Consider the following 17392-nt stretch of genomic DNA (forward strand, 5'->3'; position numbering starts at 1 on the left):
TTCACTACTGCAGGCCATTAGACTAAGTACAAACTGCCCAGGTGAAACTCATGCATATTGAAAAGTACTCACATCAATCAGCAGTCACGTTTGGGGTTTGCAGCAAAAACAAACATAACACAAATAAGTTACAATAATCACATGCACCCAGCCAGTTCTCTTTAAACACCCAATGGAACTTTGTTTAATCAAGAAATTAATATTTGACATATGAATGTATGCATATTGAACAGTGCAGTGACTCCAAAGTGAAATGTATTCAGTAACACTTTACAATAAGGTTTGATAAGTTACCATAAGCTAATGTTTAAAGTTTAATGAAATAACATTGAATCATACCTCTACAGCATTTTAATAATGTTCACAGTACATACACTATACCGTTCAAAAGTTTGGGGTCGGTAAGTTTTTTTTAAATGTTTTTGAAAGAGGTCTCTTTGCTCATTGCTCACCAATCATTATTTGATCTTGATCAAAAATACAGTAAAACAGTAATATTGTTAAATATTAAAACACTTTTGAATAATGGTTTTCTATTTTATATATTATTTCAAAATGTAATTTCTTGTTATTCATGTGATGGCAAAGCTGAATTTTCAGACCGAGTTATATATTGATTTTAAAAAAATTACGAGGACGGTCAAAAAAAATGAATGATTTAAAAAAAATAAAAAAATTATGAAACCCATGGATGAAACATTTGCAATATGATCAATAACATGCATTTCGAAAATAGATTTTAATTTGAATTTACATTCATTTTGATTTTATGTCGATTTTAAACATGGTTAAGCATTTTTAAATGATACCAGTTAGCACATTAACTTTAGCAGCTTTAAAATACTTAAAAAATTAAATAAAAACTTTAAACTAAACCAATTTTACAGTTTTTTGATAGTTAAAACAAATAAAACCTAACAAAATTAAATTGTTAAAATAATTAACAAGTTAAAGTATTTTGAACAAATATAAGTTTACAATGAACAATAGTATATTTTTTAAATTAGTTCATGATTCATAATGCCTTAAAGGGTTAGTTCACCCAAAAATGAAAATTCTGTCAGTAATTACTCACCCTCATGTTGTTCCAACCCCATAAGACTTTCGTTCATCTTCGGAACACAAATTAAGATATTTTTGATGAAATCTGAGAGCTGGATCACTCCTTCATAGGCTGCAAGGTAATTGATATCTGCCATCCCAGAAAAGTTAGTAAAGACATCGTTAAAACAGTCCAAGTGACTGACTACAGTGGCTCAACCTTTTTATCAAGTAAGTTTATCAAGTGACGAGAATACTTTTTGTGCAAAAAAAAAAAAAAAAAAACGACTTTATTCAACCATCTCTTCTCTTCCATGTCATTCTCCTAAGCTGCTGACGTAGTGTAACAGCGCAGCGCTTCTGGGTTGTACGTCAGAACGTAGGCTCACTAATGGCCGACACTGGTCATGTGTGTGATGCGTGTGATGCTGGCCAATAGTGAGCCTACGTTCTGACGTACAACACAGAAGCGCTGCGCTGTTACACTATGTGAGCTCACTCAGAGGCCCACACAAAAGAAAATGAATAGTTGAATAAAGTCGTTATTTTTGTGCACAAAAAGTATTCTCGTCACTTGATGAACTTACTTGATAAAAAGGTTGAGCCACTGTAGTCACTTGGACTATTTTAACAATGTCTTTACTAACTTTTCTGGGATGGCAGATATCAATTACCTTACAGCCTATGAAGGAGTGAGCCAGCTCTCAGATTTCATCAAAAATATCTTAATTTGTGTTCCAAAGATGAACGAAAGTCTTATGGGGTTGGAACAACATGAGGGTGAGTAATTACTGACAGAATTTTGATTTTTGTAATGTTAACTAATTGCACCGTATTGTAAATTGTTACCATTTGTTCTTCATGTGTAAATCTTGACACACTAAATTAAGGTAAATTTGCTCTACATCCAATTTATTCCACAATTAGTTCTCCATTTCAGATGATGATTCACTTGATGTGCTCTACGCCAAGAATGGACTTACTCGGATCTGGCGCCACACACTCGCACTTGTAGGCCGTAACGTAGTCTGGTTTGAAGTCAGTGTTGATGGGATAGTATTTAAAGGATCCCACCATCTTCTTGATGGCATCAGAGATGAAGATGAAGGAGATGAGGCTAGAGAAGCCTTCCTCCGTGAAGCGCGTCATGTACTTTATGATGTAACTGGCATCCGTGACGACCAGGAGCAAACACTGCACGCAGGAGTGCATTCCGATCCACAGCCTAAGCTCCATGTAATCAATCCCATTATTCCTGACGAAAAGAAAGTTTAAAGAAAAAACAAAAAGAGTTAAATACAAGGGCAGTGAACACAAGAGAGCAATATTTGCATCAGTGAAGACTAAGAGAGAAGATTTATGAGGGTCTTTCACATGATGAAAGTGAGCAATCAAGGCTGTTCTTTTTTTGTCCTCAATAATAGACTGTGAAATTATGATGGATTGGTGCGAATGGCTCTCTCACTTGCTGAATTCATAAAGCAGTTTCTCAAAGATGAGGATGGGGCCTGTTGAGCTGAGAATAATGAGAGGTTGACCGCTAAACAAGCAGAAAACCGTTCCAGCTAGAGCGGTGCCCAAAAAACTCTCCATCACACCCTGACAGACAGTTAAACAGGGAGAGAGAGACAAGGAAACAAGGTGAGAAAGAGAGGGACAGAAAAGAAAAGGGCTATAGATGAAGCTACGTCACAAGCGTCCTTGTTAAATGCTCCATAAAAGATGATGACATGCAACTTTAAGCAAACTGTCATGTTCAGTGTCGAGTAGAAAACTGCGAAGTGTACCTGGTAATTGTCTGTGGCATCCCCTAGAAGCCCCCCAAAGGTGATTGCATTGGTTATGCAGCCCAGGTAGATGAAGAGCACCGCAGAGATGGACTGAATGTGGATGCCTTCATAAAAGTCGCTCGGGTACCAGGGGATCTTCCTCTTGATGTCAAGGAAAAGGCCACCACAGAACCTGCCCCGTAAACATAGATGTTAATCCATTATTCATCAGTGACTTATCCTCTTTAGCTTGTATTAGACAGACAGAGGCAAGATCTATCTTAAATATTAGCATTGAGCAATGGCACCAATTTTCTATCTCTAAGTCCTCACATACCCTCTCTAGCCCAAGTGCCAAAAAGCACATTACATTTGTCCTTTTCGACATATTGATTAAGATACAAACTCTCTTAAACCTTGGAGCTCTGAAGTATCTTTCAATTATTTGTAGAGACAGATAAAAGAACACTTTAAAACTCAAGCTATACCCAAAAGCTATACCCAAGAGTCTTTCAGCCGAAGTGATTTAGAGACTCTGCAAGGTCGAAGTACAAGAACTTTGGGTCTTTAAGATCAACAGGCAAATGTAAATGTGCCGTACACTCAGTTGGTAGGGCTGTGCGCAATTCAGAACTAAATTGTGGTTGTCATTTAAATTTCAATTAAATTCCTGAATTTAAGCTGAATTTGAATTGAGGTGGCAAATATAAGGCAGAATTAAAATGGATGGATGGATGGTGCCTAATTATGTCAGTCAGTGTATTCACACACCCACCTCCCCGTAAATGCCAATTCTTCGCCAAGTTCATGTGGAACAGGCATTTCCTCATCCTCACCAGCAGCCCCACCGCCGCCTGCTGTCCCGTTCATCTGACCCAGCTCATTGAGGTTAAACACAGACTTCCTTTTCAGAGAAACAAAGAGGAATGTAAAGATGTGAAGCATATGGGCCGAACAAAGATACAGAAGAAGAATGAGCTTTACCTTTTGTCTGCTGAGGGAATTTTTTTGGGAGGTTCTATGCGAATTTTGGGGTCCCATTCTCCAGGAGGAAGTACAATCACCTCGTCCAGGAACTCATCAATTCCAGCAATCAGATCCTCCCGATCCCTGGCTTTATATGCTACATCACTGAAGAGCTGTGGATAAAACAGAGGAAATAAATATTTGGATCACTTTAAAGGGCAATGTATGAGTTTATCTTTTTATCCAAGTTTATCTGGAAGAATTGAACATTAAAGATAAGTAAAGAAAAATATTAACTGCATAACAAATCAATCAAACTTACATCATCCACCATGAGAGTGGCAATGGCCCGTCCAATCTCATTGTAAGATTTGGCTTTACCAGGAGGCCCAAGTAGCACAAACAGGAACCTGTCCATTAAGAGATGTATGTTCAAAGCTTTAGTTCATTTAACATTTTCCATGATCTTTTTAAAGACATAATGTGAGTTTTTAATGTGCAAAACTGTTACCTGGTGGGCACTGGGACTTCCGTCAGACCCCCAAGAGTAGTGGCCTGAGACAGCCGAACGAAGGCAACAAAGGGTTTATCTAAGAAGTCCACTTCTCCCACCAGAACATTGGATGCCTCTGCATCTCTGGGGATTTTCTTCATGAACTTGTTCTTCAGCTGAAATCAAAGTGAGTAAAGAAAAAATAACATAAAATGATTTTGTAAGTACAAAAGGACCCATGTGCTGTCCTTTAACCTTTCTGTTCCATCACAGGACCCTTATTGTCATTTAACTCAGGGGCTCTCAACTCTGGCCCTCGAGGTCCACTTTCCTGCAAAGTTCTGCTCCAACCCTAATCAAACACCTGAACAAGCCAATCAAGGTCCTCTGGATTACTAGAAAGTTACAGGCAGGTGAGTTTGATCAAGGTTGGAGCTAAACTCTGCAAGAAAGTGGACTTCAAGGGCCAGAGTTAAGAACCCCTGATTAAACTCTTCTGTTCCATCACAGGACCCTCATGTTGTCATTAACCGTTCTATTCCATCACAGGACCCTCATGTTGTCATTAACCGTTCTATTCCATCACAGGACCCTCATGTTGTCATTTAACTATTCTATTCCATCACAGGACCCTCATGTTGTCATTAACCCTTCTATTCCATCACAGGACCCTCATGTTGTCACTAACCCTTCTATTCCATCACAGGACCCTCATGTTGTCACTAACAAATAGAGCAAATCTCTGCAACCTTCGTTCATTGGATTATTCCTTGCCGTTGCAGCATCAACACAATCTTAAAGCACGCTACCATCAATCCACATATCTGGAAACAGACTGCACTGAAGTGAAGATGGCGTTACTAAATGTAAGATCGACCTCAAACAAGACATTCACAATCAATGAACATATTCTGTCTCTTGGGCTTGACTTTTTGTTTATGACTGAGACGTGGCTAAATGCCGGTGAACTTGGTCCACTCACTGAAGTTTGTCCTATAGACTATACATTTTTTAACACAACACGGTCAGTTGGTCGTGGTGGGGGCTTAGCTACTATTTATAGAGATAAATTCAAATGCCGTCTATCTGCCACAGAATTGTTTTCCAGTTTTGAAGCACAGCTATTTAAGAAGGATGGCTGTAATTCAATTTTATGTATATTAGTTTACAGACCCCCGAAGTATAATAAGGATTTTATAAGTGAATTTTCTGATTTTTTTATCCTCTGTTGTGCCAAATGCAGATAGGATTTTGACATTGGGCGATTTTAATATACATGTTTGTTGTCCTTCTAAACCTATGGTTAAAGAATTTCTACAAACTATTGATATTTTTAATCTTACACAGTCTGTTCTTGGTCCTACTCATAAACAAGGGCACACACTTGATTTGATCTTATCATATGGCTTTTCAGTCAGCAACGTAGTTATCAAAGAATTTTTTCTGTCTGATCATAAGATTATTTCTTTTAATATAGATGTTCCTAGCCCTGAACCACTCTATGTGCCGGTAGCCCGGTATGCTCATTCTTTTAACTCATCTACATCTGAAAAATTCCTGGATGCTTATATTAGTTCCCCAAAAACTCACGAAATTGAGTCAAACTGTCTTGGAGCAAACCCAAATGAGCTAGTGAATATGTTCAATATGTTATGTTCAAACATACTGGATGTCGTTGCCCCGTTTAAATTGAAGAGAACTAGAAGTTGTGCACACCCTTGGTTTAATGATGATACTAGGGCTATTAGACAAAAATGGAGAAAAGCAGAAAGGAAGTGGAAGAGGGACAAATTACAAATATCTTATGAATGTGTTAGAGATTGTATGATCCAATATCAAAAAGTTGTTAAGTTCGCAAAAGCAAAATATTTTTCAGAGCTCATCGCTTAAAATGCACACAGCCCAAAAATACTATTTAATACTATAAATAATGTGCTGAATCCGATTTCTAATTTATATCCTGATCCCTCTCCTATGGCCTGTGAAAACTTCCTAAAGTTTTTTTGCAACAAAATTGATGCTATAAGATCATGTTTTTTGGATTCTTCTTTGGACCTACTTCAGTCAACATCGTCACAGATTTTAACAAATTTATCTGAGTTTTCTCTAGTGTCTCATAGTCATCTGCAACAAATTTTTCGACAAATGAAGTTCACCTTTTGCTCACTGGATGTTGTTTATCCTCGCCTTTTATCAGATATACTTGATTCTATTACTCCTAGCTTATTGTCAATAATCAATAGTAGCTTAATTAGTGGGATAGTTCCATCTCATTTTAAACATGCCATTGTTCAGCCGCAGCTCAAAAAAACAAACTTTGATCCAACAGTTTTGAATAACTATCGCCCCATCTCTAAATTGCCATTTTTATCAAAAGTTTTGGAGAAGGTTGTGTTTAATCAGCTTTCTTCCTTCTTACAGGAAAATGGTATTTTGGATAAATATCAGTCTGGTTTCAGATCACAGCACAGTACAGAGTCTGCACTGCTTAAAGTACTAAATGACTTATTTCTGATTGTCGATTCTGGTAAATGTGCTGTTTTAATTCTGCTGGATCTTAGCGCGGCATTCAAGACTCTCGATCATGGCATTCTTTTAAATCGTTTACAGCAAATTGGGATCCAAGGTTGTGTTTTGAATTGGTTTGCTTCATATTTAAAGGATTGAACCTTCTCAGTAGAGACAGGCAATTACTTATCACCTTGTGCACCAGTTTTATATGGGGTACCGCAGGGCTCGATCTTGGGTCCTGTTTTATTTTCCTTATACATGCTTCCGCTGTATACTATTTGTAGCAAATATAATGTATCATACCACTGCTATGCAGATGATACTCAGTGTTATGTTCCTTTACATCCAAAGGATGATTCTAGTCTGCAGTGTTTATTTGATTGTTTGAGAGACGTTAAACAAGGTCATATGAGACAATAATTTGGCGGGGGTTAAAATTGTGCAACTGTGCTTCTCGGGTGCTGCGCTAATCACTCCGCCCAAGTAACAGTGCTTCGCCTTCTGAGAAAATAGTTCCCAGTATTTAAACGTTTAAAAAAATGGTTGTGTCTCATATGACCTTGTTATTTGTACACACTGTGACTATACAAATCACAACATGTAAATAGGAAAATGTTGGCTTTATTTTGTCATTTATTGGGATTAGTATGCTAGCTGTAGCCATTTACATCCAGTCTTTGTGCTAAGCTAGGCAAGCGGTGGGTGCGTCAAACAGACTTACAGCACGCACAGAGATGAAAAAGGTATATATGGACTTAGATAACTCTGGGGGATACGGTGAATAAGCTAAAGTCCCAAAAAGTCGAAGTGTTCCTTTAACTCTTCTATTCCATCACATGACCTATGATATCATTAAACCTTTATTTTCCATCACAGAACCTTTATTTTGCTATTTAACCCTTCTGTTATATCATAGAACCCTTATGTTGTCATTTAACTCTTCTATTCCATCATAGGACCATCAAGTTGTCATTTAACCCTTAAGTTCTGTCACATTTACATACCCTTACATAGTAATTTTTTCCTCTCATAAAACATATGTTTTTATCTGGGCAAAAAAATGGGCCAGCCCAAAATGGCTAAACACTAAGCTTTTATTTGTCTTAACCACAAATTATTGGTCTGGAAATCAGCTACATTTAAGCAAATGCATTACTTACATTACATTGATTCTCAGAAAAAACATCAAAGACAGAATGAAGTTTTTGACAAAATATGGGAAGTTGTGTGTGGAGTGGTAAATCACAATGAAACACGAGTTGCATGGTGATGCTCCAGAACAGTGTCTTTGAAAATCTGTTGAGAAATATATTAATAATTGCACCTCCACCACAGTGAAGCATGGAGGAAGAGGTGTCATTGTGTGGGGAGCCTATTTAGCTGCTGGTATTGCTGAGCTACTTCACTGTGAAAAGTCATTTAATGCTTTGGAGTGCAGGAGAATATTGCAGAATGGCTTGCTTCCCACAAATGAAAAGTTGTTATCTAAAGAGGAATGATCAGATGTTATTTTTGAATGAGACAGTGATCCTGCCCAAATTGCAAAGACAACCAAGAAGTGGCTTGAGAACAAGTCCATCAGGCTATGTTTTGGCTATGTTATATGTTGACTATTAAAAAGAACAGTTGAACATCAGTTCACAAATAACAACATATTGTTTAAATGGTTACTGCCTTTAGTTATTATTTTGGAATAAATGTAAAAATGCTTAAACACTGACTTGATGAGATTTGTACTTGGTTTTCATAAAAAGAACATTAATTTCATAGTATTGTTAGGCTTAATGAACACAAAATAGAATTGAATTTGTTTTCTCCTTTTTTTTGTAATGTTTATTTAACCAGGAAAATAAGACAACATTAAGATGACTATATGACTCATGAGGATATATAATTTATTATTGTTATATATTTGGTATATTATATTACTGCTCTTTTATCAGAAATTCTTTGTGCCAAAAATCTGGAACTGCACATTAACACAGTTGATTTATTGTTGTTCACTCTGTGTGAAACACACACACTCACTTGTACTATTCTAAACTTCCTGAAAACAAAAAAAAAGTCTTCAGGCTTAATCACTTCGAAGACAGCACAATTCCGTATGAAGCCCTTGAGTAAAGTGCAGTCTGGATTTAGATTAGCTTTATTCTTATCTTCCTTTGAACAAATTGTAAACCAAGCATCCGTCCCCGGTGTTACGCCATTTACGTGGAAGGATTATATATCAACTGCACATTGTACATGAGAGATGCATATGAATAGAGAGAGTTTAGAAAGGATAGGTTATCTGGCAGACAAAGCTCAAGGTGTTAAGGCCTATATTCCAAAAACGAAATATCTAACTTCTTTGGATAACAGCAGAGTTTTATGGATAACAAACAATGTTTTATATTTTTTCCATTAAATTAGTTTTGAAGTTCTACAATTTATACAGACAGCCTTTTGAGGCAGTGAAATAAGGTTTTCCTATTTCTACAACAAGCTTGTATTTAAACATGAATGTCTAGAAATAAATGTACAATAATTATTTCAATGATTTACAAAAGGATTTACCATTCAAAAAGCTCTTATGCTCACCAAGGTTGCATTTGATTAATCATTTTAATGTAGTTTAAAATGTAATTCTTGTGACGGCAAATCTAAATCTTCAGCAGCCATCACAGTCTTTATGAATCTTTAGAAATCATTCTTAAATGCTGATTTGGTGCTCAAGAAATATTTCTTATTATTATGGTTCTTATTATAACGTTAAAAAAAAAAAAAAAAAGTTGTGGTGTTAATATTTTGTATAAAAAAACGATATATTTGTTCATAATACTTTGATGAATAGAAAGTTCAAAAGAACAGCATTTATTTGAAATCTTTTGAAACATAAATGTCTTTACTGTCACTTTTGATCAATTTAGTGCATCCTGATTGATTGATTTCTTAAAAAAAAAAAAAAATAAAATCTTACTGACACCAAACTTTTGAGTAGTAGTGTAAACGTTTTAATCAATAACTTTTTGTGTTGTATTGAAATATGCTCATAATAATTATCCTCGACTACAGATTCTGTTTATAAATTTAAAGTTTAGTTTCAGTATATCACAAAGACTGTTAAATGTTTTCTGCTTGTCTTCATACAGTTGTAATCAAAATTATTCAAACTCCATTGCAAATCAGGTCTATTGGCAAAATCTACAGAACAAATCAAACAAAAGTAATTGAAATAGCTCAACACAACAAATGTTTCAAGTGGTTTTCCCAAATTCACCTGTAATGTCACCTTTAATGACTTCTGCAGTCTCAAAATGAATCAACCCCCTGAATATAATCCCTCACAAAAGCACACATCTGCAAAACAGGTGTTGTCTCAAGCACACCTGATGCAACTAATCAAGGGCTTCATTAGTTGCACCAGGTGTGCTTGAGCTAAAACTCATGTCTGAACTGGCCAAGTTTGTTGAGTGTCACGTTTGACTGCATGTTAGAAATATCCAAGTCAAGTCCAAGTCAAAAGAATGGTCCAAAAAGTTTAGAGAAGATATCATCGTCCATCACAAATAAGGAACAGGATACAAAAAGAGAGCGAAGGCAATAAATGTTCCTAGAGACACTGTTGGAAGCATAGTTCGCAAGTTCAAAGTTAAAAGAACAGTGGTTACACTACCTGGATGGGGCAGAAAAAGGAAGCCATATACGGCTGCAACCAGATTTCTGAGAAGGCAGGTTCAGAAAAACCCTCGAGTGACTGCAAAAGACCTGCAGCAAGACTTGAGGTTTCAGCTTGCACAGTAAGGAGCGTACTAAACACATGCTAGAACTCCAAGACGTACACCACTTCTGACCCAAAAGCACAAAAAAGTTGGCTCCAATTTGCTCAAAAATTATATAGATAAGCCACATAGGTTTTGGGATTCTGTTCTGTGGAGCGATGAAACAAAACTGGAATTTGTCGGCCCTATGGATCAGCGGTATGTCTGGAGGAAGAAGAATGAAGCATATGCTGAAAAAAACACTCTGTCTACAGTTAAGCATGGTGGTGGCTTGTGATGCTCTGGAGCTGCTTTGCATCCTCTGGCACTGGAAACCTGCAAAGTGGAAGGCAAGATGGATTCATTGAAGTATCAGGAAATCCTAGGAGAAAACGTCATGCCTTCAGTGAGGAAGCTGAAGCCTGGGTGTCATTGGACCTTCCAACAAGACAATGATCCCAAGCATTCCTCAAATTCCACCAAGGCTTGGGTGCAAAAGAAGTCCTGGGAAATTCTACAGTGGCCATCACAGTCACCTGACCTTCAACCCCACAGAAAATCTCAGGTGGGATTTGAAGGCGGCGGCTGCAGCACGAAAATCCAAGAATATTACTGAACTGGAGGCCATTGCTGATGAGGAATGGGCTAAGATTCCTCAGAAACGCTGCCAAAAGCTGGTGTCTGGTTATACATCTCATTTTCAGCAGGTCATAACAGCAAAAGGGTGTTCTACTAAGTACTAAAGATGCTTGCCATTGAGAGGACTGCATAAGTCATTAAAAGTTGCATTTTCAGTTGAATTTGGGGAAACCAGCTATTTCAATTACTTTTGTTTGATTTGTTCATTGCAAACAGAAGAAAATCTGTACATTTTGCCAGTAAACTTGATTTTCAATGGGGGTTGAATAATTTCAAACTGTATATAGTCTTAGGGTCAAAATCATGTTGTTATTATTGTTTTAGTCCAGCTAATGGGAGCTTTTTGTTCAGACAAGACTAACAAGCAAAGATATGAGTTACAATTAAAAGAAAAAAATAATTAACACGTTCCAGTTACAATACATCTTCATAAACAAAGCAGGACAGTAATAAATGAGTGTTGTAACTGGTGGCTATAGCCTTATACATTGTGTGCACATGAAAAAAAGATGGAAACAGTGACACTATTTTTCCAAAGGGAACAGACCGCAGCTCCCGGGTATCTCTCTGCATGTGAGAACTTAGCACGAGGACCACACGGTCAGATGGCACATTTTACCAATGGCAGATCAATACTGACCTAGACACCAGGCCACGGCAATGCACATCTCATCAGATCGGCAGAACCACACACACACACACACACACACACACACACACACACACACACACACACACACACACACACACACACACAGCAATCTCTATCATAATATGCTGCTAAGTTTACTTTTTAGTACAAGCACAGTTTCAACAAAATAAACTATCAAATACATTTATCAAAATAAAAAATTGATTAAACTATCAAATTTATAAAATGTCTCCATCAAAATATGGAAAGTTTATAATGGCAGGAATTTCTCATTTTGGTGATGAATCTGAAGGACTACAGAACTAACTTTCTGTGACCTCAAAACATGGTGAAATCATGGTCAACTATAAGAATATACCTTTTTATATTAAGAAAAAATATATAAATTGTGTTGATTTAAGTTATTCATCAATTTCCAATATGTTGATGATAAAGAAAGCAGAAAAAGCATTGATTTCTAGAATCTGTCTGAATTTGTCAGTCAAGTCAGTGTGGAAAACTGGACACGGCAGCTAAAAATAGTATCAAACCAAATACAAAATATCTGTGAAGATTGTGAACAATATAATCGCTGTTGTGCCTTGTCAAATTGTGGCTTTCTATTACAGATAAAGACACATTGTGATAACATGTGACTCACCTGGTCTGTGCTTGGTGAGTCTGCAATGTCATTCATGCTCCTGCTTTGAGCGTGGCCTGCGGACACAGGTACAAATATACACAGAAATGCAATTACAAATATTTCATCAAAATGATAAATATTTAAGTCTTACTCCAACATGATATAAAGCTGACTAGCTATTTAACAACTAATCTAGCATCACTCACTATCTAATTAAAAATCTACTCTTTCTGGACAGCTCTAATGAAAAACCTGTCTATAAAAATGCAAATTGAAAAACAACATGTTGATCAACCACATTATCCTAGGCAGAATTAACTCTTTAATTGCTTTTAACCAAACCCAAAGATCACAGACACTTTCTAGATGAATACAGTTCAGTTCAGTTCATGAACTAACCATGAAAAATAGTAATCTTAGTTAATGTTAATTTCAACATTTACTAATACATTATTAAAATCAAAAGCTGTATCTGTTAATATTATTTAATGGACCTGAAGTGAGCTAACATGAACTAACAATGAACAGTCCTATTTTTTATTAACTAACGTTAAAAAAAGATTAATAAATACCGTAACAATGTATTGCTCATTGTTAGTTAATGCATTAACTAATGTTAACTAATGGGACCTTATTGTAAAGTGTTTCCTGTCAGGGTTATGTGCTGTTTTCCTGTGTTTTGCGCATGTTTCCCTGGTTCCAGTTTTCCCACCTGTTTGTTTGCTGTGTTTGTTGCTTAGGTTACTGATTTAGTTGAACACCTGTTAATCATTGCTTTGACTGCTTTGGTATTGTATAAAATGAGCTTGCTTTCTGTCAGTCTTTGTTCGGTAGTTTGGTAGTGTAAAGTTGTTCCATCCATGTTTTGATCCAGAGAATCCTGAGTGCTGTGTTAAGTAAACTGTAAATAAAGGACTGCTGAAATTAAATCTAGCTTTCTTTTCTTCCTTCAACCAGCTGTGGCATTACCAGAATATACAATAATGATTAAAAAAAAGGATTAAAAGAGGTGCAAAGACTCACGTAGTCGGCCATAGTTTGCTTGCTTGCTACGCAGATCTTCTGTAGAGCGATTAAAATTTGCTCCAGTGCCAGGAGTTCGGGCTGGGCTCCGAGCTATGAGAGACAAACAACATTACTTTTTTTTTTAAATTACCTATTAAGCTGACAATGTTTTTCTAATAGGCTGATGTTAATGAACTGTGTAAAAAGAGCAGTGAAAGAACCCACTAAAAGAATTAAAATGGGATTGGGATTGTTCACCAAAAAGTCTGTCATGACCTACTCACCCTCATGTCACTTGAAGCCCATGTGATCTTATTTATGCTCAGGTTGAATTTAACAATGGGCTTGTCAGTCTAAACAACGAAAGTGGATGATGACTAGTGGCTGTAAAGTTCCAAAAAGGATGAAGTTTTGTGTTTTTGTGCTTCCTTTATTTTTGTCCTTTTCAGAGTTTTACATCTGCTTTGCTCTCATTATGGAAGATAGTGGCCTGAATGCTCTGCTGATAAACTTATTTAGTTTTTTGCAAGAGTTTACACAATATAAGTGTGAGTAGATAATGATCATTTTGGGATTAACTGTCATTTTAAGACCATTAAAGGGGTCATATGAAGCGATTTCTTTTTTTTCCTTTTTCTGTGTGTTATAACGTTATAGCTGTTTGTGCATGTATAAGATCTGTAGAGTTACAAAGCTCAAAGTCTGTAAGTATGTTTTCATATTTTAAGAATTTGCTACTGACTATTCAAACGCAAGTTTTGAGCAATATATCGCTTGTTTGTCGTTTCTACGATCACAAATGCAGACATGGTTTTATGTTTACATAGTGTTCTGCTTCTGGAAGTGAGTGCTTCTAATTGACTTCACTTTTCTCCGTTGAATCCAATGGGGTCGCTGTGTCCATTTCTTTTACTGTCTATGACATTATCACCTGTCATTATTGCTTTGGGAGCTGATATTCCAAATATGGTGAGGGGTGTGACATTTCCGTCACACACTTAAGGTAGTCGGGCCAGTCACAATGGACTGGATCGCTGGCCAATCAGAGAACACCGCGCTTTTCAGAACGATGAGCTTTGTAAAAATCGAAGTGTTTCAGAAAGGCGGGGCATAGAGGAGCAACATTAATGTACGGTATGTGTAAAATAATAACTTTTTTTAACCTAAAACCGCGTAAACACATTGCATTAAACCAAATACACAAAATAATGTTCTTTTTAGATATCATATATCATAGTCATATGACCCCTTTAAAGGGATAGTTCACCCAAAAATGAAAATTCTGTCATAATTACAAACCTGTATGAGTTTCTTTCTTCTGTTGAACACAAAAGACGATAGCCATTGACTTCCATAGTATTTTTTTTTTTTCCTACTATGAAAGTTGGCTATTGTCAACTGTCTGGTTACCAACATTCTTCAAAATATCTTCAGTGTGGTCAACAGAAACTCATACAGGTTTGGAACAACTTAAGGGTGAGTAAATGATGACACAATTTTCATTTTTGGGTGAACTATCCCTTTAACCAATTAGGCTGCATTCTACATTAAGATGCAAAAACATTTAAAGATTGAAGACTCACTGGCGCCTCCAGAGCCAGACTTGCCCAGATCCGCAAGGGAGCGATGGATTGGCTTCTTTGTCTGATGTCTGTGCTTTCTCAACAAAACAAAGCTGATTTTATCTCTCAGATCAGGACTGATCAACCCTTCCTCTATCTGACGGTCGATGATGTCATCTGCATGAGACAAAAGTTAAAGTGGTTTGCTTTAGTTTAAAAGTACATTGGTGGCAAAACAAAATGCATAAAAACTGTAGAAAAACATTATGATGCATCAAAATAAAAATAAAAAACAATGAAAAAGAAACCCTTTTATGAATTACACTTCAGTATGCAAGACGATATCTGTTGTACAAAGGATTAGATTGTTCAGAGTACATCAGTAGCCTCCCATAAGATGAAAAGCACTCAGAATAAAGAGTGTCATTGCTCACCAACTATCTGTGGGAGTGAATATCCCTCCAGGTCCAGCAGCACGGTGCCTGTCTGAAGGCATGTCCGCAGTTCAAACAGGCTGTGCAGGGAGAGCGTGGAAACGTGGGGTTTGCTCCATCTCTCCCCACCCTCCTCGACCTTTTCCTCAAACTTAACCCACCTGCAGATATGCACAGTCACAAACACAGTTGAAGTCAAGCAGAGAAAAAAGGAAATGTAAGTTTCTGATGTCGTTCTGATGAGGATGCTGTTTGTTTTAAGGTGAAATGTGTAATTTCTGTCTCACTAGAGCAGAGGTGCCTAAACCTTTTAGTACAAAGGGCCATCAATCAAACTTGATTGACCATAGGCCAAAAATAAATATTGCATTATATCCAACCATATTACATTAAAATGTTTAGTTTTAAAAATCTAAAAGCACCATTTATAATGGTTACAAATGACAAATATCTGTGTATTCTGACAAAATAAACATACATTTCATTTACAGCTCAGTATATTCACTAGAAGTAATTAATCACATCAGTAGTTATTTTAGAATTTTAAAATGAGCTTTTTTATATAGGTTATATTTTGTTTTCATTTTCATTAAATTTTTTTTGCTTTGTCATTTTTTGGCTTTTGCATTTTGTCAAGTTTTTTTTAAATAATTATATTGCCGTTTTTGCATTAGTTTTTCACCTAATTTTTACATTTTATTTCAGCTTTATTTAAATTAAAGAAAATATTTTGAATTGTTTTACTTTTATGATAATGATCAAATGGTAATTACCGTGCATGGTGTCTTTGTGGATACATAACTGTTTTGAAACCACTGAGCCACAGAATTGATCAATTGGTGCAAGACTGATGCCCTTTGTGATGCCTTTTTGATTATGTTTTTATACCTTGCTGATTCTTTCCACTCCAGCTCGTCTCCCTCATGTTGTAGCGTGTCCATCTCAGTGAAGAGAGTGGGTGTGGGCATGGCCTCCTCCTCATCCCCTAAAATGTAGCGCAGTCGTTCTGCTGCAGGGGACACTGTGAAATGAACAGGATAAAAAGTGATTGAAAACTTTTTTGCTTGGATCTCGCTCAGTCAGACATCAGAATGAGATAGCCTTCAAAAATAAAAAGTGCAGTGGAATGCAGCAGCACACACAGTGAAAGTATTTGCTCAAAAGTTAAGAAGAAACAACAAGGATCCCCACTGTGTATGTTTGAGACATTGCTGTGATGATTAATTGTTCAATGAGCCATTGTTCATTAATTTTCTGGGTGAGGACTAAATCTGTGAGCTGTGACTGAAGCTGAGAATCCACACTGTGCTTGTTTTTCTGGGCTTGTTTGAGGTGATACCAGGAAACATGTTGCAAAGTCCAGGCCTTTCTGGTCTTTTTTGTGTTTTCATTTCTTTGCTCAGCATTTCTCAGCTCTAACACCTGTTAGGTACATCTTTATTTCTTACTATGTTTTGATCATTGCTGCCTGTTTCATCCACACAGAGGCTTCCTGAGGACTAAAGATATGACTCAAGAACAGAAGCCCATAGATGTCAAGATGTGAAAGAGCATAAGTGTCTTTAAAACGATCAACTTCCAGTCTATTATATGTGAAGATTGTTAGACTAAACACGTAGAACACAGCTGACAGAGAAACAGGAGTTTTATTTAAAAAGGCAAGAGGCAAGAATGCAAATTGTCCTGCTGTCATGGACACTTCAATCATAATTCAGCTATATGATACATGAAAAAGTGATTACTAAGAAGCTGTTGACTGAAATGAAGTTTAATGCCAAATGTGTAATGACTCACAGCTGTAAGTGAGGCCAGGAAAGATCAATAACATTGGCTGTGTCAGAAACCGGCCCCTATACCCATAAATAGGGTGCTATTTGAGGGGACAGCCATTTGTAGTGGTGTCAGAAACCATTGTGGACGTTATCGAGTGCACTCATTCAATCCCAAAATGTACACTC

General features: G+C 36.7%; 1 protein-coding gene across 3 annotated transcripts in view; it reads right to left on the reverse strand.

Moving 5' to 3' along the window:
* slc4a5a (solute carrier family 4 member 5a) overlaps window positions 1–17392 on the reverse strand; it is a 39900-nt gene that overhangs the window by 9983 nt on the left and 12525 nt on the right. For all 3 annotated transcript variants that reach the window (XM_084114189.1, XM_084114190.1, XM_084114188.1), the window contains exons 4-15: window positions 16323–16455; window positions 15435–15595; window positions 15022–15177; window positions 13457–13549; window positions 12452–12507; window positions 4288–4445; window positions 4099–4186; window positions 3795–3949; window positions 3586–3714; window positions 2829–3003; window positions 2507–2640; window positions 2025–2296 (exon numbers count right to left, since the gene is read on the reverse strand). In XM_084114189.1, coding sequence (XP_083970315.1) covers window positions 2025–2296; window positions 2507–2640; window positions 2829–3003; window positions 3586–3714; window positions 3795–3949; window positions 4099–4186; window positions 4288–4445; window positions 12452–12507; window positions 13457–13549; window positions 15022–15177; window positions 15435–15595; window positions 16323–16455 — 1710 coding nt within the window. The remainder of the gene's footprint in view (window positions 1–2024; window positions 2297–2506; window positions 2641–2828; window positions 3004–3585; window positions 3715–3794; window positions 3950–4098; window positions 4187–4287; window positions 4446–12451; window positions 12508–13456; window positions 13550–15021; window positions 15178–15434; window positions 15596–16322; window positions 16456–17392) is intronic.

Source organism: Abramis brama (genome assembly GCF_963993115.1).
Source record: "Abramis brama genome assembly, chromosome: 5".
Taxonomy (NCBI): domain Eukaryota; kingdom Metazoa; phylum Chordata; class Actinopteri; order Cypriniformes; family Leuciscidae; genus Abramis; species Abramis brama.